Below are 25,505 nucleotides of genomic sequence, written 5' to 3'. Positions count from 1 at the left end.
AGGGGGAGGGGGGGGCGGAGTTCTGGGAGTTGTAGTAGTGGGGGAGAGCTGGCCGTGGGGAGCTCTGGGAATTGTAGTACTGTGGGGGGAAACAGGCCGTAGGGAGTTCTGGGAGCTGTAGTGCTGGGGGGAGGGAGAGACAGAAGGGGCGGGGAAGAATTCTGAAGAATTCTGTGTTGTAATACTGGGGGAGAGCCGGCCGCGGGGAGCTCTGGGAATTGTAGTGCTGGGGGGGCGGAAACAGGCCGTAGGGAGTTCTGGGAGTTGTAGTGCTCGAGGAGAACAGGTTGCGGGGAGCTCTGGGAGTTGTAGTGCCCAGCTTGGGGGACTCCTCACACTAGGCGCCTTGACACTACACGACCCAGGATGCACCGGGCTGGCGGCCGCGTGCGTCCGTCCGTGAGGAGGCGGGAGCCCAGGTAGGTGGCGGCTGGCGCCGTAGTTTCGGGGGCGGTGGCCCTGGGAGGGGCTCTCACCCCTCCAACCGTTTGTCGCAGGCCGGGCGCGCCCCCCGCTGGCTGCGGGGATGCATATGGAGGGGGAGGGAGGAGGGTCTGGGTGGAGTGTGACACGGGTGGGAGGGAGGAGGAGAGGGGCAGGCAGGGGGCAGCCACTGGGGCAGGGCGCCTTCTGGGGGGAGCGTGGGGCAGGACGGCTGGTGTGTGGGGCTGCCCCTGGTCGTGCCGGCTTCCGATTCCCGCTGTCTGGGTGGCTCTGGGCAAGTCACGGTCCTGCTCAGTGCCTCAGTTTCCCGCCCTGCCATACTGCCCTGCCTGGTCTCAGTACCCTGGGAGGCTGGCGCAGGAGGTCTTACAGCAGAGCCAAGTGTTATCCGTCAGGTGTTGCTCCTGTTAGCTAAGGTGGAGCAGAGCTCCCAGAGTCAGAACACCTCCCTCAGGTCACCCTGTCACCGTTCGCCTCCTGGTCTGTCTAGTCTTGGGCCAGCTCCTTGCAGTTTGTCCCTAGCACGTTACAAATATCCAGATGGGTGACAGAGGCCTCTAAAAGGCAAGCGAGCAGCGACTGCCACAATAAACAGCGCCCAAAGCAGGACGTAGGCTGGTGTAAAGATTTCTGTGAATTGCAAGAGGCAGCTAAACTCCACTAAATATGCTTTGCCAAGAGCTGCTGCCCTTCCGAGCCACCAGAATGCACAAGCTCTGCTTGGCTGAATGAAGAGAGAGAGAGCAGCGCAGAGTGAGGCTGTTGCTGGCCAAATCCTGCAGTGACATTAGCCAGTGTTATAAGCAGTCTTGAAGACAGTGCAACAGTCTCCTTGGCTTGGAGATTGAACAGTGTTAGAAAATTCACTATATGGTATGGTGTACAACACACTGGCCATTAGCCATGTGTGGCTGTTTGGCCCGCTGAGCGTGGCTAGTTCGCTTGAACAGCAAATGTATTTTCAAAACAATGTGGCTAGTTCGCTACAGTGGCTACTGCTTCAGAACTGCTTGGACACCATGCACTATGGGGAACAGTCGTGCACTGCTCCATGGGAGTTAGAGACCATGGCCAGACCGTGAAAGGAGCCTAACTCCCATGGAAATGAATAAGCTCCTCAACACTTTTGAGGACTAGAGCCCTAGGCATCTTTGTGAATCCAGCTTAGTTTCTACTGTACATCTTTAGAAACCTAAACACCTTTCAAAAGCTGGCTCTTTAGATACTATCCAGTGACGGGCAGGAGTAATTTCCATCTCTACTCTCTGTAGTTTAAATAGTAACATTTTACAGTTGCATTTCCCCTCAGTAGAGGATCTGAAAGTACTCTGTGGAGGTGAAGCATGGAGGAAAATTATTTAGCTGACATCCCACAGTGAGTCAGTGACTGAAACCCAGAGTCCTGGCTCCCAGTGCTTTACTGGGACAAATGCTTTCTGTTGTTCATAACAATTCTGGGAGTCAAAACCCAACTTCCTTGCACAGCTCTAGTCAAGCTATCCCAAGCTGCCGACCTTGATAAAATCTTGCTTGTTCTTCTGCTCTTGCCCAAGGGCTGAGATTTCCAGCCAATGTAATGCAGCTCTCAGAGTCCAGTATGTTAGGCATAGGTTGGTGGTTTTGAAACAACAGGAAACAGATGAAGGAAGCGAGATTATCTGGCTCTGCTTCACCCACTGGGTAAAACATTACTCGCACTGCTACCTCCCTTCCTAGGTGCTGTCTGCAGCTCAGGAAGGAATGGGGGGAGCCCAGTCCCTTGGGCTGCCCCCTGGGAAAGGGCCTCACCAAGTGGGCTGCACGGATGTGATGGTGGGCCCCAACCGGAAGGTACCGTAATGAGCACTGCTTGGGACGGGGTGGACAGGTGTGTTGGGGGGGGCAGGGGGCAGGGGTTGCTTCTCATTAGTTGTGCCAGCATGACACAGGAGCAGCAGATGGAAGGATAATGGGGTTTCAAGCATTTTGATCATTTGTTTTGCTGGAACTGATCGTGCCTCAAACCCTGTTAATGCAGCCCCCTTCAGGCCCTTGAGGTTGCCCGCGTGACTCAGGCGCACTCTTAAGCCTGGCTGGGGTGAGGCATGTGAGCTAGGAGATTGCAGCTGCACATTTCCTGCTGACTCGTTTGGATTCTTTGTCTCTCCTTAAACTGAATTCTGACTCTAGAGACTTGAACAAAGGACTATAAGATTGGAAGAGACGTGCTGGGTCTGAGTCTTGTCCCCTGCCGTATAAACCAATCCTGTCGTCCTAGCTGCCAGCCCTCCACCTGGCATCCCAGCTGCTGGTGGGGTTCTGGCTGCCGCCATGCCTGGGATCCCAGCTGCTGGTCCCACATAATGGATCTGCCACCAGTGGGCTCCTGGCAGTCAGCCCTTCTACTGAGGTCCCAGCTGCCAACCCCTCTCTCAGGATGCTAGCAGAGTTTAACCATTAATGGAAACCGACAAGCATCGGCTTATCAATTAACCTGTTAAACTCTAAGATTCTTAGTCTGAATACTTGTGGATTGGAGAGCTCTTAGAAAAATGAGCTGTCTTACAGCTGGCTTCTCAACCCTGACTATAATAGTCTTTCTGCCCCACTATAACAACATGGAATAGGATGGATTTGAATCAGATGGGATGCCCCGATGACCTGTCCAGGGAAGGCTGTCCCAAACCCATAGGGGATTAGCCTAAAGGGCACTGAAGCTGGCTGCAGTAATGTAGGCAGAAGGTGACCAAGGGATGCAGGAGTGGTGGGTTGGCTGGCCTATGGGGTTTTAGAACTAGAAGGGTCGACTGAACAGCGCTGGGGTGTTCTAAGTCCCTGTTCTGCAGGTGCTAGAGCCTGAGAGGAAAAATTCCCATTTTTTCCTCCCCTTCTTTGTTCCTTTACCCTTCCCCGCATTTCGTCTCCCCCAGTCCATTCTCTTCATTTCCTGTCCAGGCCCCTCCTTATACCCCTCTGTTCCTTCTCCCCTGTGCCTTCTGCGCTGCGAGGGCTCTGCACACCCGCTCTTGGGGTTGATCCTCAGCCTGTAACAGGCAGAGTGAGGAGAGAGGTGGATCTGGCCTTTTGGGAGGAGCATGAGCCAAACTCCCTCCCTCATGGACTCTCCTGGAGACGCTCAGCCAGAGAGCAGAATGCTTAGTTGGAGGAACGTCCTAGATGTCTGCTGTGTCTTTTGATCTCTGTGTTAATGGTGTGGATGGATGACACAAGTCAGACTACAGGATTGCAATGAGTCTCTCTGGTTTCATAAGCTATGCCAGTATTCAGATCTAAACCCAATGGGATGTTTCATGCCTGCGCTGTTTGTGCTACAATTCTCTCTTCTCTTCTTTAGGGGCTTTTCTTCCGGTTGTTTTACCCCTGCCTTCCCCAGGATGGGGCGGAGCAGCCTCTCTGGATTCCACGCTATGAGTACTGCCAAGGGCTGGCCGACTACCTCAATCTGAACAGGAAGTGGTGCACCCCCCTGCTCAGCGTGGCCTTTGGTGAGAGGACTGATGGCTTTACATAGATCTCACCCCCCAGGGAGCTGCCTCGGACTCCCTCTGCCTCCGGAGGGCATGGATGCTGCTAGAACTGCGCCAGGCAGTGCGAGGGGTCGGAGGGAAATGGCCCCATGCCGCCACCTTAGCTCCACAGTCAGAGGAAGCTGCTTGTTCTCTGTGCTGAGCTCATAAGGCTGCAAAATAAGAGGTTGACCACAAGGAAGGTGCAAGGACTGGGTAACATAATGCTTTAGGCTTAGAAACTACACCCTCAGGTTTGAACTAACTATACTCCCCAGAACACCCAGTTACAAATCCCATCAGGAATATCTGCAGCCAGTACAATACAGACTGGGCAGCTTGCTCTGTGTGCAGGAGTTTCCAGTGAGATTTCCAAGGGAAGTATCCATGTGAACAGTAGAGCTCCCCCAGCTCTTTCCATTAGTGTGGATGTTTGCTGTGACATGCAGAATTGCCCTCCCCTGCCACTTCTGGACTACATACTACTTGACTGCTGTCCTGCTCCCCAGAGGTGGCTGCATTTCTGCCAGGCGGCAAAGCACTTTGGGAGGAAGAGTGCCTGAGAAATGTTCCCTGTACCCAGAAAATGGAGAGGACCTGGGAAGATGCTCCCTCCTCTCCCAGTCTGTTGTTCTCTGGGTACAGAAGGTTACATGGGGCTGGAAGGGGAGCTAGGATTCTGAAGAACCTCAGAGTAAATGAGAACGTGGGGGCTTCCCGCAACTGCAGTAATCATATAATCAATGTGGAGTCTTTTTGGGGGAAAAAAAAAAAAGAGAGAGAAGCCAGTACGGCCCCCGTCACTCCCCGATCAGGTTCCAGCAGCTGGAGCTGCCGGAGTGGCTGGTGGGGACTGTGTCTCCCAGCCCCACACTGCTGTGGGGCTGGTGGGAGCTCTGGCTTCCAGCCCCTGGGCTGCTATGGGGCTGGTGGGGCCCAGCAACTCTGTGGCTGGGAGCAGGCTGGGGCACTGAGCCCTGTCGGCAGCCCCAGCTGCAGGAACCCTGGCAAGGAGGTGCCGATATGTAGTTCTGGCACATACCACCACAAAAAAATCCCTGTCTGTAACCCAGGAGTCAAAGCTTTGACCCTAAGACATCTCTGCTCACTCCACTCACATCTTTCGCTTCTTCCTGCAGGGTCCTACCGAGTTCCAGTGAGCTGGAACAGGCCTTTGAAGTCCTGTGGCAGAAGGTACCCACTGATCATATTCTCCCATGGCCTGGGAGCCTTTCGGTAAGAGTCCCGGTCTCATTTCTCACACCACGGTCCTGGGTGAAAGAGCAGAGGAACCTCAGGCATGTTCTCTATTGCAGGCTGCCTCTCCTGTAACGCTAACAGAGCTGTCAGCTGGGCTGCACTGTCAGCCGGGGCCTGGTTTAAATGCATGCAAGCCAAGAGGCCGAGGTTAGGACTAGTCAGTCATTTCTGCCAAGGGATTATCTACAAAGTCTCCTGTGTCCAGGCTGAGACTTCCCCGTGTTCTAGTAAATGTTGGAATGCTGGTGAAAGATGCAGGCCTTGCAGCCCTGGAAGCTGGAGTTCTCTGTGCACAGAGCAGGGGCGGAGGAAGCTGCCTCTAGATTGCTTGGCCAATGGGCCAGATCCTCAGCTAGTGTAAATCAGCATAACTCCACTGATTGGTAGGGAGCTCAGCCCTTTACTTTAGCAGACAATCTGGTCTGAAGCATTTTAATTTCTGTTTTAGAAGGACCATGTCAAGGGAAAAGAACAGAGCTCAGGGTCCGTGGCCTGTTTTGTCTTCAGTCTGTGTCCTGGGACAGCCGGCAGTGGGTGACTGTTGTTGCCAGTTGTGTTCATGGCTTTTATCATGTGCAAAGCTTCCATGAGGAGCTGGCCCTGGAGGCCCATGCTGGTTTTTCACATTAGAGGGACAATTTTAAATGATTCAAGCAATGGGGCTCCCACCACTTCCCTTAAGAGACTATTTCACAATCTAATAGATCTCTGGGCTAGGCAGCTTTTCCAAAAATTCATTCTGTACACACGCAGTGTTTCGGCATCTGGATTTATTAGTAATAATGACGCTTGTCATTTTTCATCTTCTAAGCACTTCACCAATGTTACTCTGTCTTCTCAAAGCCTGTGGGCGGGGTTCTCCTCATTTTACAGATGGAAGACCCAAGCTCCTGGCCTCTCTGTGTCTCTGTTATCAGAAGTGCTGGGCACCTGCAGCTCCCACTGAGATCAAGGGAAGCTGTGTGTACTCAGCACCTTTTGAAAATGGGGCAGTTGTGACTTTGCCAGGTTCCAGAGATGGAGTCAGTGTCAGAGGTGGGATTAGAACCCACGATTCCCTTGCTCCTAGGCTAGGCTCGGATCCTGACTCTCTCTCCGACAGGCAGCTAAATTTGTGTAGGAGCAGAGCACCGCCTAGAGGTGCTGAGTTACTTGGATTTCCACTGACTTTAGCAGGGGTGAAGGGTGCTCAGCATCTCTGGGAGTCAGAGGATTGAGCCCTCATTCTCCTTTCCCCTTGTATCCTTGTGTCACCAGAACCGTGTACTCAGCTGTCTGCATAGAAATGGCCTCCCGCGGCTTTCTGGTGATGGCGCTGGAACACAGGTGAGGGCCACCCCTTTGGGAACAACATGATGCAGTCTGCTTCCTGGTGCTCACACTCTCCCCAAATATGTGTTATTTTTGGGTGGTTGTTAATTCAGCAGACTTGTGGTGTGAATGATCTCCTAGTACTCAGGAGCAGTCTCTGATCTTGTCTTTGAAATGGGAGGATTTCTGAGCTGACTCAAATGCTAAATATTCCCCTTTCCCTAGTGTGCTTCATGGTTTTGGTGCGTGGCTGCTGCTCTGTGATTTAACTTCACTGCCCTGTTTTGCCTGCAGAGACCAGTCTGCCTGTGCAACTTACTTTTGCAAGGCAGAGGCTGGGGCGTCCGATTCCCTGGAGGCGGCACAGCAGGAGGAGTGGATTCCATTTCGAAGGATCCAGGAAGGGCAGAAGGAATTTCGTTTTCGAAACACACAGGTATGAATGGAAGGCAGGGAAGGGCTGTCTTTGGGAGGGAGGTGGCAGAACCAAATTAGAGATGCACAAAATCCATCACACTTGAATTCAGGATCAGTTTAAGGCATACGCACCATGGACATGTGCCAAGGGCCCCAGTTGCCAGTGTCACATGGTACCAGAATCTCTTTTCCTTTAAAAAAGAAAACAAAAGAAAACACAGTCCTGGTTGCAAAGTGGTTGACAATGCGAAGAGAGTGCAGTTGGAGGTGGTGAAGTTTGCAGACCGTCTCCAGTAAAGGGAGGAACACTGTGTTGTATGAACATTTTCTGTGTTCACATCACTTTGGAAGAAAGCCAGAAAGGAAGTCGCCTGGCCTCTCACCCACCACTACAGCAAACCAGACTCATCTCCAGGAGGGGAGGTGCCTACCACAGCACAAAGCAGGATGGGGCAAGGGCTGTGTGGGGATCTGCCCGTGGTTTTGGATAGCCTCACTCATCTTGCTCACACCGGTTTCCACTGCTGAAACAATACCTAAAACTGAGTCTGTTTTTAGATGCTGAACCATTCGGTTTCCAGTTTTCCTTTCACACTTTTCCAAGCCTTTTTGTGTCTGAGTTCAGGCCAAGACAGAAGGCAGAGAGCCACAGCTGGTTTTGCTCTATTTCCTGCCTCACTGGAAACAGAAAATTACCTGAATATTCAAACACCTGTTCCTGTTTCCAGCTCAGTTCTGCAACCAAGCAAGACAGTGCTAAGCATCAGATGAGCTTCCAAACTTTCAGGTGCTTATCTGCACCATTCAACTTTTCGTGAGATTTCTGCCATTGTTGTTTTGGGCAGGCGACAAAAACAATCCAACTGCCTTCTCACCCCTAGACAAGTAGGAAAGTTCCCTGGTAGAGGCCTAAACTATCGATTTCTGCTGCGTTTAAAATGACAATAACAACTTGAAATGTAGCCTGTTTTTAAAAACCTTGGTTAAATGTGGTTTCTTGGGCTGTCCCAAATCTCTTGCCAATTTTTGTGGTTTTAAAATAACCTGTTTCTGTTTGGTTTAAATGGTTTTCTGTTCTTTGTTACTGTAAAATAAAAAAAAAACACAAACAAGGGCAGCAAATGGACACTGTAAGTGGATCAGGATGAGCTGTGATGTCCCATGCCCGGAATAAGCAAACTGTGCAGAAAGCTGCATGGAATAGGCAGGCCTCTTTCCCCCACCTCATTTCTGTTGTAGGAATCTTTGGTTTTTACTGGTAACAACAAGTTTTTAACTGTTTAGACAGATTTTTGTTTAGTTTTACAGTTGATGGTCTCCTTTTAAACATGTGCCTTAAATGAATTCCTTGCCCTTCTCAAGCAGAGAGCACCTTCTACCAATATGAGGCTTTCTTCCTGAGTCCACAGATTGGGGTCAGCAACTTTTCCAAGGCAGAGTGCTGAAATTTGACCTTTTGACCTCCACGTCTGGTCTGAGTGCCAGTGATGCTTTTTAAAGTCACTACCAGTCCTACTTACAACAGTTTCATTAAGAAATAAATAAAGGTGCTGAGCTTTACCATTGATAGCATTAGCTGGTCTTTCATTAATCCAAAGGTGACCTGGCTTTGAGCAAGCTCCTGGCTGTGAGCGGGGAGGCAGGGCATGGCTGAGCTCCTGCCTCATGCGCTGATGAAAATCGGCATATGTGCCACTCTTAGCACCTATGCTGGGGGTTGCTGACCCCTGCCACAGACAAACCGTGCTAGGGTTTCTGCTGCAGTTCAGACAGCAGCAGCGTGAAACTGACAAAGACTGTGGTAGGTTTTGTTTGTGTTACACCCTTTGGGCAGCCCTGAAACTTTTAAAAATCTGGTCAGTTTCACTAGCTACGGCAAGGGAGACAGACACTGAATTTATGCACTATGGAGGAAAACGCAAATAAGGAGGGTCGTGTATTGTTATGGAGATAGACCTTCATATACTGTTCGAGATAGCCAGGATACTGGGGAAGGGAAGGCAGAGCAGGTCCAACTTTGCCGACTTACTTCTCTCTTCCAACTGCCTGAAGGAGGCCAGGTACCAGAAGAGCCTCAGAATACTTGCTAGCAGAGGCTGTTATAATACCAGCTAATTGAGAAGAGACTTTTCATAGTGCATGTATTTTTGGTGGCTTGTTGGGGTCTATGGCAGTGTGATCTGTTAGATCTTCATTGTGACCCAGTGTGTGAAAAACTCATCAGATTATCTGAGAATTTCTTTTGCAGCTATTACAAAAAAATGGAACCCAGGGACAGCACCTTAGTAGGAATTCCCAGCAATCACTCTCTTCCCAGCAGCCGCAGGGGCTAGCAGTAGGGGGAGCTGGGTTTTTCATTAGGCGTTTGGACCTCTCTGGGGGAAAAATATCTCCATCTTTCATATTGGCCTCTGGCAGCTAGGTTCAGTCATGGCGGATCCAGTGAGCAAAGCAAATATGTCTGCTGTATAACTTACTTACTCATTTACGGTTATAGTGGAAATGTTGTGCTTATCTGCAGCAGTTTGTGGTATTAAATTAACTGGATTTAGAGAAGCTTTTCCAATAAACGTAGAGAGATTTCCCTTGGAAACCTCTTGCAGAATCTGCATTTTCCTTTGCCACTGTGATTCAAACAAGGTGATGAGGTTTAAAGCAAACGACTAGGTTGCTTTCCTGCCACTAACTCTCTGAGTGGCTTTGGACAAGTCTCGGAGGGACTGATTTTATGCTTACTTAAAGCAGTATAAATAAGGAGTGACCCTGTTGAAGTCAGTGGTGTTAAACAGAGGTAAAAGTGGTGTAAGTGAGAGGAGAATCCATCCCTTAATTTTTCCATGTGTGCATGCAAGGGGTATGATGCTTACTGACCTTGACTGGTGCAATTAGACTTGTTAGTCTTTGCAAATCACTGTGATGTGCTTAGACAAAGAGCATCTCAGGAGAGCAGTTTATTATGCTCAATTACCATCAGTCCTGTGTCGATGTTTGATCAGTCTGGAAGAAAGAGGAGGCTGAATTAACCAGGGGCATTTTTGTTACAGGTTCATCAAAGAGCAAACGAGTGTGTGCGAGGGCTCAGACTAATGGAGGACATCACCAGCGGGAAAGCTGTCACCAATGTCTTGCACAAAGAATTTGATTTGTCTGCACTTCAGGTATTTCCAGCCAGCTCTTCAGCTGCAGCAAAAAGACCATTCTGTGCAGGGCAGATGATGATGGGATCCATAGAAGCCACAGAGGGTTGCGTCAGAGCTAGCCAGTTATTTTAATACGATCGCTAATCAATAATAGCAGCAGCAGCATCTCTTCCACTAGGTGTCTTCCATCATTGTGCCCTGTAGCCATTGTTACAGGACCAGGCCTGGTTCTATGAGGTTTGCAGATTGCGCTCTTAGAATTGGAGAGATGGGGCCAGAACGAGATTTTTTTTAAGTCCATGATTAATTTTCCCTTTTATCCTACTCCACCCTGCACCCCTCATTTCCTTCTTATCTTCACTGTCTCCTTCTCTGCTGCCTCTTTTTCTTCTCCTTCCCTTTCTGCTCCCCTTAACTACATTCTTTCCATCCCTTCCCCATTTTTCTCCTTTCTTCTCACTATCCTCTTTCTCTTCCGTTATGTTTGTATATATTTTAGGGGAGCCAGAAAATAGGTGTTCTCTCGCTCTCTCTTTCTCTCTCTCTCTCACACACACACACACGTATTTTGTTTGTGTATACACATACACACACAGGCTCAACCTCTCTTGTCCATAAACAGCCATCGTCTGGCATGATTTTAGTTAGCTGGGTGTCCACTTACCATGGGTGTGGCCAAGTTTCCTATGGTCCCATAAAGTTTGTTTCCAGCCACCAGTCCTGGCTGTCAGTGTTCTGTGCTGTTATTTAGCTGTAATTTACCCCAAAATGTCTTCTAAGAGCCCAGTAAGCTGTGGAAGAGTTGGTAATGCTGCTAAACATATTGACCTCCCATGGTTCGGGAAATTCTCTCATCCAGCACCAATCAGGTCCCGAGGGTGCTGGACTAAAGAGTTCAAACTGTATAATAAATAAAATAATTTACGGGACTGAGGTCCCCCCACAATCCACCAGTGCTGCTCCCAGACTGGCAAGAGGTATGTTTCTTTAGCGACTAAATTTTTCCCTTCAGCCTTCCATTAAGGGCTTCACATGGTGCCTCTTATCAGTGCTAACTTATCAGTGCTTATGGTGCCCCTGGTTGCGGAATTGTATTCTGGGACATTCATGCCACAAGCTGGTCTGTGCTGGAAACATACATCAACATAGGTCTCTCTCTCTCTCTCTCAGAGGTGTGAAAAAGCCACAGCCCCGACAGGCGTAGCTATGCCAACTTAACCCCCACCATGGACAATGCTGGGCTGAGAGAAGTCTTCCATCAACCTAGGTACCTTCTCTGAGAGAGGCGGATTAACTACAGCATTGCCACTGCAGCATTTTAACTGTAGACACATCCTAAAACCTGCGCTGTCCACATCCCTGAGCAGCCCACTGAAGCTGCCTAACTCCTGGTATAGACCATGCTATAGCAATGGATGAATTCTCCCTCCCATCAACCTGGCTGCTGCCTCTTCGGGATGGGGATTGGAGGACCCCTGCTGTTGGCACGGGTATGTCCACCCTGAAGCACACTGTGGCATGGCAGCAGCATTTCAAGTGTGGAAAACGCAGGCTGGGTCTACGCTAGAGAGTTTTGGCAACAGAAGGGGCCTTCTGTCGACATAACGCAGGGAGTGTCTGCACACTTACAGTGTTCTGTCGCCAGATTCCGGACAACTCTGCATTTGCCTCGACAGCGCTATCCCTCAAAAATTTGAGGCATAACAATCTGGCGATAGAGAACTGTCAACAGGTGCTTCTAGCGTAGACATAGTCTTAGCGTTCTTTTATTTTCCATCCTCCTCTCGTTGTGCGGGCTGAATACGTCCGCTCCTGTGATCAGTGAACCAGCCCCCGCTGTACTGCACTGATCTTCTGTGCCGTGCAGGGCAAGTGACTGAATCCCCAAATATGAGTGTGTTTTCAGGACACAATTGAGTATATAATGCTGTGTCCCAAGGCTGCTTGGGACAAAGAATGTGGCGTAAGATCAGTGGCTTGTAGCACAGGTGGCTGGTCTGCCTGCTGCTGAAACAGAGAAGTCGTCAGTTAGGAACTTGATAAATGAGGGTTCCCACTCCAAGAAGCACCATGGTCTGGAATGAGCCCAGGACTGGGAGCTGAGAACTCCTGGGTTCTCTTACCAGCAGTACCATACACTCCCTATGTTACCTTATAGAAATCACTTACCCACTCTGTGCCTCAGTTTCCTCATTTGAAAAATGGGGATCGTTCATCTCTGTCTCCGGGAGACATGGAACTTCATGGGCCACACCTGAGATGCCCTTACTCCCTATAACATCTGGTGAACGCTGCTTAGAGTCTGCAGCAAGTTGGCCTTTCCTAAGGTAGCTACTCCCCGCTCTGCAGGAGCTTTGTGCTGGGAGGTTCGGGATTTGCTTCCTTACGTTTTTCTTCCTCGTTGCAGGAGAGTGTGGATTTGACTAAAGTTGCTGTAATGGGTCACTCTTTCGGAGGAGCAACAGTGATTCTAGCCCTTGCTAAAGAGGCCTGTTTTAAGTGAGTATTGGACAACTGCTGCTTTTAAACCAGTGCTTAAACCTGCATCAAAGACTCTCCACTGGCTGGGGAGGCATGTATAGAAACGGGCCTGGTGAGAATAGAAGGCCTTCGGTACCAAAAGAGCTACATCTTGCCTTCTGTCCTACTGCAGATGCGCAGTTGCTCTCGATGCCTGGATGTTCCCTTTGGAGAACGCGCTGCACTCCAGAGTGATGAAGCCAGTGCTTTTTGTCAACACAGAAGCATTTCAGACAGCAGACAGTGTCACCAAAATGAAGAGACTCAGCTCCAGAACCAGCCAGACCAAGATCATAACCATCCTGTAAGTCCGCGCCCTGTGTTTGTGCCGTGTGGGGCTGTGGTAGAGCAATGGCCTGGGAGCCAGCAGTGCCTGGCCTGGTTCTGTTACTGGCTTGCTACGTGACATTAGGCAGGTCACTTCCCTGCTTGCTGGCTCAGTTTTCCCAACTGTAAAATGGGAGCTGTGATATTGCTCATCCCTTGTAAAGCACTTTGCCGTCTCCAGATGAGAAGTACTGTATGCGAGGCAAGGGTCACTATTATACCAGTGTGCCAACAGTCCTGTGTCTCCGCTCACTCTGTTCTAAGTTTTACTGTCCCACTAATGTTCAGCAATCTCTGTTTGCATCCGCTTAGGATGCCTTTTCTTCCCCTTCAGAGACCCGCTCCTGTGGACAGCTCAGCTCCTGGTTCCTTCACCTGTCCCCTGTGTCTAGGCTTCACTCTGATTTCCCCCTTCTCCCACATTCAGCTCTGCCCTTTGCTGCCCTCTTGGCCTCCCTTTTCACTTGCACCAAGAAACCTTCCTTCAAATTCCTCTTCAACCCCCAGCACTAGCCCCTGCTCCATTCTGATCTGCCCTCAGGCAGGGTCTGCTTCCGCCTGGGCTTTCCTTTAACTTGCAACTTGTTTGTCTCAGATGGGCAGCTCTGCAGATGTGGATCTTGTCTTATGTGATTACGAAGAGCTGTGCGCATGTATAGGGGTCATGGAAAACACCACTGAGAGCTGTATGAGTCCAGGCAGGAAGTCAATTGCATTACTTACATCTCGTCTACATTGGGGCTGAAGTCCTGTTCCCATTCAAGTCAGTGGCAAAACACCCCACGGGCCTGGATTTCCCCTGGGGGGAGTTTCAGATCGCCCAGCAGTGACTCTACTGTTGATCGAGACTGTGGTGAAGACAGAACTCAGGTGGCCACTGGCATTTTCACCACCATGCTGTCTAGGTGTATTGTGGTTCCTGGTGCATGATCTGGGTCTTCACCAGTGGGAGAGTCCTCAATCCAATGTAGACCCAACCCAGGGCTGTAGAGCTAGCAAGACCCTGTCATGGGCTAGAGCTCTTCGTCTGTCTCCAAAGAATTTATTTCCTTCTCCCTTCCATAGGGGATCTGTGCATCAGAGTCAGACTGACTTGACTTTTCTGGCTGGGAATCTCATGAACAGGGTGTTCCAGACCCGAGGCACCTTGGACCCCTACATGGGCTTGGATATCACCACCAGGGCAGCACTCGCATTCCTGCAGAAACATCTTGGTATGGTGCTAGGCAGAAAAATGTTTTCCATTGCAGTAGTGCAGTGGGTCCCTCTGCCCACACAGACATCTTGAGACGAGGTTTTCACCTCCGTGACCAGGAGGGGCTGACAGTTTGGAGGAGGTGAAGGATTTGTGTCCTGCTTGGGTGCTGACCATGCTAACCAATGTGGGGGTGTGGTGCTCTGGAGAGAGCCTCATTCCTGCCCTGTGGACAGAACCAGCCAAGATGCCAAAGAGCCTAGAAAGAGTGCAGTGGCCTGTATTCTGCTCTGTTAGGCAGGGGCTGTCTTCAGCAGTTAGTGCCAGATTTAACAACAAAACCATGAGTTTTTGCAAAGCCACCTGGTCGAATGGATTTTGCATAGGGCTGAAAGCAAAGCACTGCTGGCTCTGCCAGCCAGTCACTTTGTGAATGTGGGCAGATCAATTCACCTCCATTTATGCTTTATCCCATTAGTAAGTGGAGATAATGATACTGCCTGGTCTGCAGAGCCCACTGCTTAGGCTACACCCTGCATGTAGCCAGCTGAGAGACTCCCCTCTGAAAGAAGCCTGCTGTCCAAGCAAGCCACAAAGATGATGGGGGGTGTGGCAGGGAGGAAATTCATTAAAAATCAACCACCAACCCACGCTTGCAGAGTCTGTGTGCTAGGTTAGGACAGTGGCCTGTAAAAAGGGTGTAGCACAAGTCCATCAGCTTCCTCTGATGAGACAAAGCCAAATGTATTTCCTTAGGTTAGCCTCATGATCTATGGAAAGACCTATGCACAATACTAGTGCTTGTGAGTTCCTGCGCTTGTATAGCACACCAGGGGCTCTCTCTTTCAGTGCATGTTGCTGAGTCTTGTCATCAGTGTAGTGATCATGAAGTAATCTTCTTCTCATCTCTCTTCTCTGTTTAGAGCTGGAGGAAGATTTTGATCAGTGGAATAACCTCCTGGAAGGCATTGGTGACTCAGTGATTCCAGAGGCACCTCAGTGCATCTCCAGCCTTTAGTGACGCTGACTGGTGGTCCATCCATGTGGATGTTAGTGATCCTACTTACCAGCAAGCTAGTGGCTCCCCGCTAAATCAACAACCAATAACTGTGAAAGGCATGTGCAAGTCATGCAACTTATGCCGGAATCCAGACACATGAAGCCATCACTGGGACCTGAAGACGAGAGGCCGTGACTGAGCTAGGGTTGGTCATGGGATCCAGGGCTGGGCTCTCCTCTGGTCTAGAACTCACCATGGAGAACACACTGGGCTGTCTGGTTGCTCTAGAACTGATTTTGGAATCTAGAAAACTAATGCCTTACTGGACAGAAGCAGATGCAGGGTGAGGCTTAGCAGACTTCCTTTTAACAGGTCCCAGACTGCCCTCTTTCTGCCCCTTCAGATCCGTCCACTAAAGATACTTCTTCTCAGAAGCCTTTCACACATCACTTCTATTGTAGCCTACACCCTCTCGGACTCCTGCCACCACCCCATGCACGATGTGTAGCTGCACTGTTTGCATCTGAACTACATTACAATAGTTTCAGACAACGGTGAGAGAAATCTCACTCCTTGGGTTAAACTCTCAGAAGCCCCTCATGTGAATTACCTCACGTGGATCAAATACTGCTGTCATAATTATGTGAATCAAAATGGAATCATTTGCAAAACGATCCCATCTCATTCTCTATATTAGAAATTGTATTTTTGCTCTCTTAAATGTGCATTAAATGAAGATGGAGAATATTGTTCATAACATGTATCTAAGCTTTCCCTTTGTTATGTCCAATAGACAGATCACTGGCCTGGTATGGGGTTCTGCTGCTGGTTGGTTGATTGTCCTTGGGCAAGTCACTTTACTTCTCGGTGCCGCAATTTTCCTTTCTATAAAATGGGAATAATATTAATTCGTTATAAAATACTTTGAGATCTGTGGATAAAACACGCCATAGAAGAACCAGTTTTCAATAACCGTCTGTTCAAGAGAGTTGATCCTGGCGCCTGAAAGTGGCCTCACTGGTGTGGTTGGGAGTCTTTTAGCTCAGTTGTACCCCAACAATAGACCATTCTCCTGTCAGCCAAAGCCTCTTTCTCTGATTCTGAAGCGGTTTCTAAGCTGTCCTGGAGCATAGGCTGCTGTTACCATCAAACACTAGATTCTGGCATGGTGAGTTCCAAGCTCCAAGGAGAGTGATAACATGTGGACAAATACAAAGCAGGCAGTAACATAGGAGCTCTGCACAGTGGCGTGGTAAGGAGCTTAACAGTCAGTCAAAGTCTGACGTGCCAATACTGAGCCATCGGATGGGGTGAGAATCTCTAGGGAACAATTCACAAGAGCCCAAAGAACCTATTGTTCTGGATTTGAGGATGGAAACTACATTTTACCTCCATGTCCAAAGCCTCCCATAAGGGGGTCCTGCTGTCTCATTAAGGCCTGTACTTGCTGTCACAATGCAAGTAATATCTGATTTGTCAGAGGCAAGGGCAGGATGAAGGTTGGTGGCCATCCTAGAGATTTTCAAGTGGGAATGAAGAGCTCTTTAGCTAGAGTACAGCCCTACATGAATGAAGGCCACCAGAACTACAGGTTGAACTTGTCTAATCTGGCACCCTTGGGACCTGACTGGGGCTGAGGCACAGAATTTGCCAGACCACGGGAGGTCAATATTGTCTAGCAGCATTATCGACACTTTCGCTGTTTACTGGGCTCTTAGAAGACATTTGGGGGTAAATTAGAGCTCAATAACAGCACAGAATACAGAGGCTGCGTCTACTCTTAGTAAAAGCTTTGAAATGGCCATGCTAATGGCCATTTCGAAGATTACTAATGAGGCGCTGAAATGCATATTCAGTGCCTCATTAGCATGCTGGCAACTGCGGCTCTTCGAAATTGCTGCTTTTTGCTGCCACACGGCTTATCTACAACAGGGTCCTATGAGCTGATAGGAATAAGGGGATTTCAAAGTTGGCGGGGTCCTTTTGAAAAGGAAACCCGTCTGGACGAGCAGCGTGGGAGTGGAACTCAGCAATTTCGAAGAGCCACAGCTGCCGGCATGCTAATGAGGCGCTGAATGTGCATTTCAGTGGCTCGTTACTAATCTTCGAATTGGTCATTAGCATGGCCATTTCAAAGTTTTGTGCCAGTGTAGACGCTGCCTGAGAGTCAGGACTGGTGGCTTTAAACAAACTTTATGAGACCACAGGAAACTTGGCCACACCCATGAGAAGTGGACATCCACCTAACTAACGGATGTTGCTGGATGAGAGGGTGCTATATTAGAGAGGTTCAACCTGTACCACAAAGGACAGAGCACAACGTGTGAAATGCTGGATTTCTCCAAAAGTGAAGATAGATAAAAGCTCTGGCAGACACACTGCGGGTCAGAGTCACTGCCCCGAAGTCCAAAGTGTGAGATCTGTTTTACAGAAATGAGGGGAGGGATGCTGGGGGAAGAGAGGGTAATACTTCCGTAATTGGAGAAGAACCAATCAGTTTCCATTCTGTGAATTCCATTCATAACATTTTTCTTCATTTTACAATTGCAATATTTGCCTTTTGTCTAGGCACCCCCACCACAAAGTAGACAGGGGTATTAAATGAAAACCCTGCAGCACGCAGACCCCATCTGCCCTCTGCCCCACATGCCTCGTGCTTTGGGGCACCAGAGCTATGCGCTTCCTACGCGGCTCCTTCACTCCCAGCACTTTCAGAGGGTGAGAACTGCCTGTTTCACACTCCATTTCCTGTCCCCGCCCTTCCTCCCAGAATCGGAATGCTGCAAATCAGAGAGCAGGAGGAGCAGGTAAATGCTGGGCTCTGGTGCCCCCGTATGCAGGGCACATAGGGTAGGGGGGACTGTGGGGTCACAGATGGAGCCTCAGTAGGCCATGGGCTGCCGTGGCCCCCTTAAGATGGAGGGCCGCTCGTGCAGCCCACTCACTGTTCACAGTTGCCCATCGCTACTACGAACAGGGAAACTGACCAACCTAGTTTTGCCGCCCACACCATGCAAAATAGAAAATCAAACCACCTGGCGGGTGAGAAACTAGTGCCTGAAAGAATTCTACAAGGTTGTGAGTGGGCAGAGATAAGCAGCAGATTTTATTTTTTACATACAAAGGGTCAGGTCCTCGTCTCATGTGTATCAGCACGGCAGCACTCAGGCAGTGGGGCTGTGTGGATTTATACCCACTGAGGATCTTGCCTGAGATTTTTACCCTGCCCAGGAGGTGGGGATTAGCATTGGGTGTTCACTGGTGCATTCCCCAGGCATGCTGCTTTCTCATTGGCTTTAAATATTTAGAGTCATAAGGTGCCATCTCTTTTTTAAGCCCAGGTCCCCATTGACGCCAACACGTAGTTCTGCCTTAAGATAGATGGAGTGGTGTGTTATGCCACCCCAAGCCACTCTGCTATACAATTTAGGGGAGGTGTGATATATCTAGGGGATTATATGATATTAATGGTCCTTTCTCTTTCCTTCCAGAGGAGCCTGCCGCAGGCAGCTGCTTAACGTGCTGAATTTAGAAGCACGGTGTCCTTGGAGGGATCAAAGTTGTTTGTCTGGACAGCCTCTGTTCATGTTACTCTCCCCCCGAGACGGCTGCTGCAGCAGGATTCCAGTATGTACAAAGCCAGCCAAGCACTCTGGGACCCATTGGGATGAAAGGTGTGATGAAAACGTGCTGTGTTGTTTTCCCTCCTCCTCCCTTTCCTGGAATGAATAAGGCGCTTTTATAACCATGCATTGGCCATTTCCCTGCCTGATTGTGGGTGCCCATGATACAGTCTGCTAGCAGCAGCTGGCTTGAATGGGGAGACCAGCTGTTATGTGCTGCGACAGCCAAAGGCTTGAGCAATATGAAGCATCTCCAACTCTCTTAGAGTTCAGCTAGAGTCCAATGTGCTTAGGGCTGCTCCAGATTGGGGATCATCTTTTGGTTTGGTGTGGCAGGGAGACAGGGCTTAAGATTCCCAATAACATGAATGGCCTTTCAACCAGGCTGTGAGCTTTGTCTTGTGAAGTGCTGAAGAGCCTCTGCTCCCACCGGCCTCCCTGGGATGTAAAACCCCCCAGCACCTCTGAAGATCACACCCTGAGGTAGTCTGGTGTCCATCTGCAGACATGACACTGAACATCTGAAACGGTGACCCATCCCACAATGTGCCAGAGGCTCGTATCGCCCTAGGGCTGGGCCAGGATGCAACACTCCAGAGCAGTGGTTCCCAGTCTGGGGTCTGCAGTGTGAATTATCTTCCAATCGTGGTGTTGATGGCTGTCCAAAAATCTGTGTTGTGGTTTTCTTTCTCATTTAATGAAGTGCACAGAGCAGCTAGAATGGGCTTTGATGGGTGTCTGTGAACAACTCTGGGGGGTGATTAGGGTCTGTACTAGTGATAAGGTTTGGAACCACTGCTCTAGAGAGTCCCAGGGCTGTTCTTCATTGGGTTAGGAATCTGAGGCCCATGAAGAGGGTGGACAGGAACCTGGGGCACTCACTGGGGACTTCTCTTCAGTCTGAATGAATTGTTTTGGGGAGTTAATTGGGGAGGAGGCTATAGTAAGGAAAAGCCTCCTCATTACTTGTGAAGAGTGAGCAGCACAGAAATGAAATTCCATTTCCTCCCTGAATTAACACTGGCTGGGATTTGTTCCAACAGTTACATGGAGTGCAGAGAACAGTCTGTGTCCAATCCATCTCCAGCAGTGTGCCATTAAGAGCTATTAATTGTGCAAGACTCTTACCTAAGGGCTTTCAGGGCAGCGTCTTGGCCTGAGAGGGGCAACAAGCACATTTTGCTCGAAAAGTGACTTTGAAACTCATTGACCCTTCAGCTCCCAGAGCGCTGCAGTCCCATAAAGTTTGTTTCCCACCACCCGTCCTGGCTCTCAGTGTTCTGTGCGGTTACGTAGCTGTAATTTACCCCTAAATGTCTAATAAGAGACAAGTAAGCAAATGAAGGGGATGGATACGGCGTTTAGATGAATGAGTGCGGTGCATGTCAGATCACTGCTCCCTGCTGCTCCTGTCTCACATGCTGCCTTCCCCGCTCCACAGAAACCAGCTGTGGCTGCCATGGGCTTGATTCACCATTGCTCTGCACCTTGTGCTGTCATTAGCATCAGTGTGAAGCAGATGTAAATCGCTCCTGACTCAGAATAGCAATGTTGTGAGCTGGTGCCAAGCTGCAACCTGACGGGGAACCTGGCCATAGGTATAAACTGCTGCCCCATTTCTCAGAGAGAGAAGCAGAAGCACAAGGGGATAGTACAGATGGGATCTCTTTAATCTGCAACTCTCTTGTCCAGCCATATCCATAATCCAGCATGATTTGAGTTAGCTGGACAACCACTTACCATTGGTGTGGCCAACTTTTCTGCAGTCCCATAAAGTTTGTTTCCAGCCACCAGTCCTGGCTCTCAGCGTTCTGTGCTGTTATTTAGCTGTATTTTATGCCCCCCAATGTCTAGTAAGAGTTAAGTAAGCAAAGGAAGGTGTTGGTCTGTGGGTGCACTGGAGAGGGTTCAGCAGAGGGCAACCAAAATGCTGAGGGGGCTGAAGCAAATGGCCTACAAGGAGGGGCTGAGGACTTTGGCCTTACTTAGTTTGCAGAAGAGAAGAGTGAGGGGTGATTTGATAGCAGCCTTCAACTTCCTGAAGCAGGGTTGTAAAGAGGATGATGAGAAACTGTTCTCAGTAGTGAGGGGTGACAGAACAAGGAGCAACGGTCTCAAATTGCAGTGGAAGAGGTCTAGGTTGGATATCAGGAAAAACTCTTTCACCAGGAGGGTGGTGAAGCACTGGAATGCGTTGCCTAGAGAAGTGGTGGAACCTCCATCCCTGGAGGTTTTAAGTCCCGGTTTGACAAAGCCCTGGCTGGGATGATTTAGTTGGGATTGGTCCTGCTTTGGGCCGGAGGCTGGACTTGATGACCTCCTGAGGTCTCTTCCGGCTCTAGGATTCTATGTGTCTTCTCTCCTTTGCCTGCTCCTCCTCCCTTCACTCCCACCCCACTCCTAGCCCTCCCTAGCTGGACGCTAATTCTAGATTGCATTGTACTCGAGTGCCTTGGGCTGCATGATGTGTGGAAGATGCTATGTAAAACCCAAGTGCTAACCGGCATGTAGCAAAGACGTTTTCTGTCTCTTAATGGGCTTGGGGCCAGGAGAAGAAGCGATCTGAGCAAGAGGTTTCTTTGCGGCAATGAAAGGAACTGAGACAGCTCTGCTACAGTTAGCACCATCGTTTGTTTGCCCTAATGAGCAGATGTGTATTCAGTGGCATCTTCCCATGCAACAGGCGAGGGCCAATAATAATAGGCGAGAACCCCAGAGGCCCTTTGCGTGAACAAGAGCTTCTTTTGCACTGAGGCCATGTTTGTAATTGAACGTGCTGATGTTTAAGCAGCTGCATAGTAAGGAAGGAGTTAACGTAGGAACCTGCAAGCCTGCTTCAGCTGAAAGATTCCAGTGCCTATACACAAAGCCAGTCCCCTCCCTGAGGAGCGGCTGGCAGGAGAGATGGTAAGGCAGGAACGGTTACACAGCAAGCTGCTGTTAGACAGCTGGTCAGGCTCCTTCCTCATGCCTAGATCCTAGCCAGGCAGGTGGGATTGACAGAAGCAGGGCAGCCTGAGAGCTGCCTTGCCCCGGGCTGGGTCATAGCTGTTTCACTGACGTAGTAGGTCATTCATAAGCATCTAACTCCTGTTTCTTAAAGGGGCAGTACTGAAGGGAGAAATGGCCAGCTCTTGGGAAGCTCCCCAGTGAGAAGAGCTCCTGCTCATCTATTGGCGGCCAGCCAGCCACCACGGCTGCACCTGGACTAACAAGGGCCAGGCAGGGTTTGCACCAAGGCAGGCCCAGTTAGCCTGGTCTGTAAAACCCAGCTTGCCCTTGTCTGTGCTGAATTCAGGTACACCAACTGCTGTGTCACAACGAGGCTGCCTCTAGATAAGGTCTCAGAATGCACATGGGCAGCTCTAGAGCAGGACACAGGCCTGGGAGAGATTTCGCTAACTACCTTAATTTGTGACTACAGCCCCAGCCCAAAGCCCTTCCTCCGGCTAAACATGCACCAAGCCCAGTTGCCTAGGACAGCAGTTTCCAACCTTTTCACTAGTGCAGCCCCCCAGCTAGCCCCCAAACCGTTTGCAGACCCCCATCAAAGCTAATTCAAGCTGCTCTAAATGAAAAAGGAAACTACCGCATTGATTTTCAGACAGCCATTGATAACACCATTGGAAGAGATTTAATTTAAATGTAATAATATTGTGACTTTGCAATTTATTTAAATCTTATTTGCTATGATCATTTTTATTCATCTTTTATTTTTTTTCATGGACCGCCCCCCCCCGTGCAGACCCTGGGTTGAGAACCACTGGCGCAGGTAATACTCACCCTTTGCTCGGCAGGGAGGGCTCCATACATCATCCCATCCTTGTGCTCTGGGAGCCGCTGCTCTTCTTGTTTCTTTGCCTTTTCAGCCCCACGTCAGTGGAATGATCTGTAAAGCCAGAGGTGAAATACAGCAGAATCAACAGTGTACCATAAGGAGCAGGTGCAGAGAGGTGTTCCTGGATGAATACTCTGTAGGAGAGTGTGACTGTGAATGGCTCTGGGATAGGGCAGGATGGGGAACACACCCAGGGGGCTGAGAGGGGTAAGCGTGGCCTGGATCAGTGCTGAGCAGATGCTCAGAACATCCCCTACCTTTTTTTGGAGAGTGCAGGGAAGGCAATCCCCTCCCACCCACCCAGCCCCTGGCCCCGATCCATCCAGACTTCCGCCTGAAACATGAGCTGTGCAACCAGTAATCAGGGTCTCCCTCATGCTTCAGCTGCCCAACCCTTATCTCTGCGCAGAGGCAAAAGTCACGGGGTGGGCTGCTCTGGTAGGAGCTGACCCAAGTGCACTGCTAAGAGCCAGTGTACTGTAGAAAATTGTTCTCTGTAGGAATTTGCTACCAAGGGGCACTGAGCATGCTGAAGATGCAACAGCGGGTATCCAGGCCCCAGAGTTCCCCACCCCAGCCCTGATTTCCCCCCCATGCACCCTGCCCCCACATACCCAGCCCCCTGCCCTGATTCCTTCACCCCCATACCCCAACCTCTGCCCTGAGCCCTCTGCACTTCACTCCACATTTAAATTTCTTACAGGTACTGTCCTACAGCAATTCCCTCCCCAACCCCAGGGGGCAATAGGACAGTACCTGTAAGAAATTCATTACTTGCACTCCTCGTTCTGCTGGAACCCTCTTATGTTCCCCTAATGACAAGTATCACTGGCCTGCTTAGCTTCCAACTCCCCTGACATGAGCTACCCCGGTTATGGAAATCAGACCCCCAACACTCACGCTAAAGTCTTATCCAGAGGTTCCCCCAAATCGTGGCCAGAAAAATGCTGCAGGTTAAAAATAGGCCCCCACTGATCCAAAATCTATTGGAGTCAGTGTGGAAAAATGCTCCCTGCCCCATTAACTCCTGCAGGGTTTGGATCAAGCCCTCTTCCACACACCTCTCTGCTGCAAAGACTAACGTAGAAAGGAGCTGATCCAGTCTAGCTACTGTGCCATGTTTAGGGTTCCCGCCACGACTACTCCTGACAAGAATCAGAGCAGTCGCCGTGTTAGTCTGTTTCCACAAAAACAACGAGATTTCCTGTGGCACCTTAGGCTGCATCTAGACATGTCTAAATAGCATTCCCCTTCTGGAGGAGGAATGCAAATGAGCAAGAGCAAAAATTCAAATGAAGTGCAGATTTACATATTTCACACTTATTTGCATATTCACATGCAATTGCATTTCCACTAGAGACTTTTCTGGAAACAAAAACAGCTGTGTAGAGGGGGTTCCCTTGGAAGAACAACCAGTTTCTGGAGATTCCAGAGGCAGGTCTAAATATACTTAGGCCATTTCCTTGATCTTTAACAGTCCTGGTGAATTGTTTGAGCCACCTCCACAGATTTCTCAGGAACAGTGAAAACATTGAGAAGTATATACTGAGTGTTATATGAGTGCATCTAAGATCCTAACATGCAAAAATTTCCACACAGCCTAGTTTTGCAGCTATCAGGTGGTTGGTGTTTCATAGGGCACAGTTACCTTCAGAAATGCATCTGACAAAGCAGGTCTTTGCCCACAAGAACTTATGCTCCAAAATATCTGTTAGTCTATAAGCTGCCACAGGACTTCCTGGTTTTGAAGATACTAACTCTGCTACCTCTCTGATACTTCTGAAATAAAGGCCATGGAAGGCACATCTCATTTTTCAGAGCTCCCTGTGGGCCTGAAGTGCTCCTGCCACAACACAGCTGGCTGGGCGAGACCAGACATTCATCAGCTGATGCATTTTACAAGAAGAATCCTGGGGAAAGATGATGTTTGCATTGTGGTGCGCAGTGTGACAAGGAGAAGCACGTCCCTGAGGGCAAAAATCCTGAAGGCCAATGCAAATGAACAAGAAGAAAAGGTAAAAGGGTCCTAAAAGCCTTTTGTGATCACTATTTTCCTTTGATTAATGGTTTAGTCCCAAACCTTTGTTTCCTCTCCAACGTAGTCTTGAATGTCGATTTCAGCCACCACCATCAGTTCTTAGACAGATGCTTGCATTCACATTTCAGCCTCAGAAAAATCACAGGGCTGCAGACAACACAGCAGAGAACCATGTGTGCAGCTGCTCTGCAGTACTTGCCAGCCACAAGTGTATAGGGCAGTACTCCCTAGAGATGTCTAGTGGCTAGAGCTGGGGGACTGGGTGTCAAGGAGATTTGGATTCTTTTCTTGATTCTGCCGCCATCTGCTTCTTTGGTGCAATATGGATGACTTTGAACAAGGAGTCTGAAGATTGGCTGCTTGAACACCCTCTATAATAGCAAAGTATAATGTTATTTGATTTTTAGTATGAATCTAATATTAGTATAAGGTGTATCCAGAGAATAGGCAAAACACAGGTAGGTAGCAGCAATGCTGTCTTATTCTGCTCTGCCCTGCCAGCGTGTATAATCCCATCCTTAGAGGAAACATCTTGAGGACAGAATGCCTAGATCAGACAGTCGTTTTGAAAGGAGAGGGGAAGTGCCTTGGCTCGTTCCATCTTTGACTCCTCCGCTGAGAAAATCAAAAAGAAAAAATTCATGCCCTTGTACTGGTGGGATTTGTGTTTATGGTCACCTACCGGATCAGAGATGACCAGTGAGCCACTAACTTTTCATGCCAGTCATTGCAGGGTCGTCACCTCTTGGTCATTCCTGGGGTGGACCTGGAGCTGTGATTTATTCTACCTACAATATAGAGATTTTTGAATTCTTGGGGGTGTTTTTTATTTAGGGCCTGATCTGATGCTCTGCAAAACTGACACTGGATGAAGCCCTTATACATT

The 25,505-nt window shown here is 49.4% G+C and overlaps 1 protein-coding gene across 1 annotated transcript; it reads left to right on the top strand.

The window, feature by feature from the left end:
* Positions 1–393: 393 nt before the first annotated feature.
* On the top strand, positions 394–15,889 carry PAFAH2 (platelet activating factor acetylhydrolase 2). The gene is made up of 11 exons (XM_074976206.1): positions 394–419; positions 2,161–2,274; positions 3,779–3,929; positions 5,090–5,186; positions 6,468–6,536; positions 6,816–6,957; positions 9,983–10,096; positions 12,486–12,577; positions 12,732–12,902; positions 13,991–14,139; positions 15,044–15,889. The coding sequence occupies exons 2-11, from the start codon at positions 2,185–2,187 to the stop codon at positions 15,136–15,138; spliced, it is 1,170 nt and encodes a 389-aa protein (XP_074832307.1). The 5' UTR covers positions 394–419; positions 2,161–2,184; the 3' UTR covers positions 15,139–15,889.
* The last annotated feature ends 9,616 nt before the right edge of the window (positions 15,890–25,505 follow it).

Source organism: Carettochelys insculpta, chromosome 24 (assembly GCF_033958435.1).
Source record: "Carettochelys insculpta isolate YL-2023 chromosome 24, ASM3395843v1, whole genome shotgun sequence".
Lineage (NCBI taxonomy): Eukaryota > Metazoa > Chordata > Testudines > Carettochelyidae > Carettochelys > Carettochelys insculpta.
Note: the sequence above shows the minus strand (reverse complement) of the source record. Positions and strands in the feature narration are given on the sequence as shown.

Coding starts and splice junctions, on each gene's coding strand:
- PAFAH2 (XM_074976206.1), top strand. CDS start 2,185: ATGGGGGGAGCCCAGTCCCTTGGGCTGCCCCCTGGGAAAGGGCCTCAC. Junction 6,537..6,815: donor GTGATGGCGCTGGAACACAG/GTGAGGGCCACC, acceptor TTTTGCCTGCAG/AGACCAGTCTGCCTGTGCAA. Junction 14,140..15,043: donor ATTCCTGCAGAAACATCTTG/GTATGGTGCTAG, acceptor TTCTCTGTTTAG/AGCTGGAGGAAGATTTTGAT.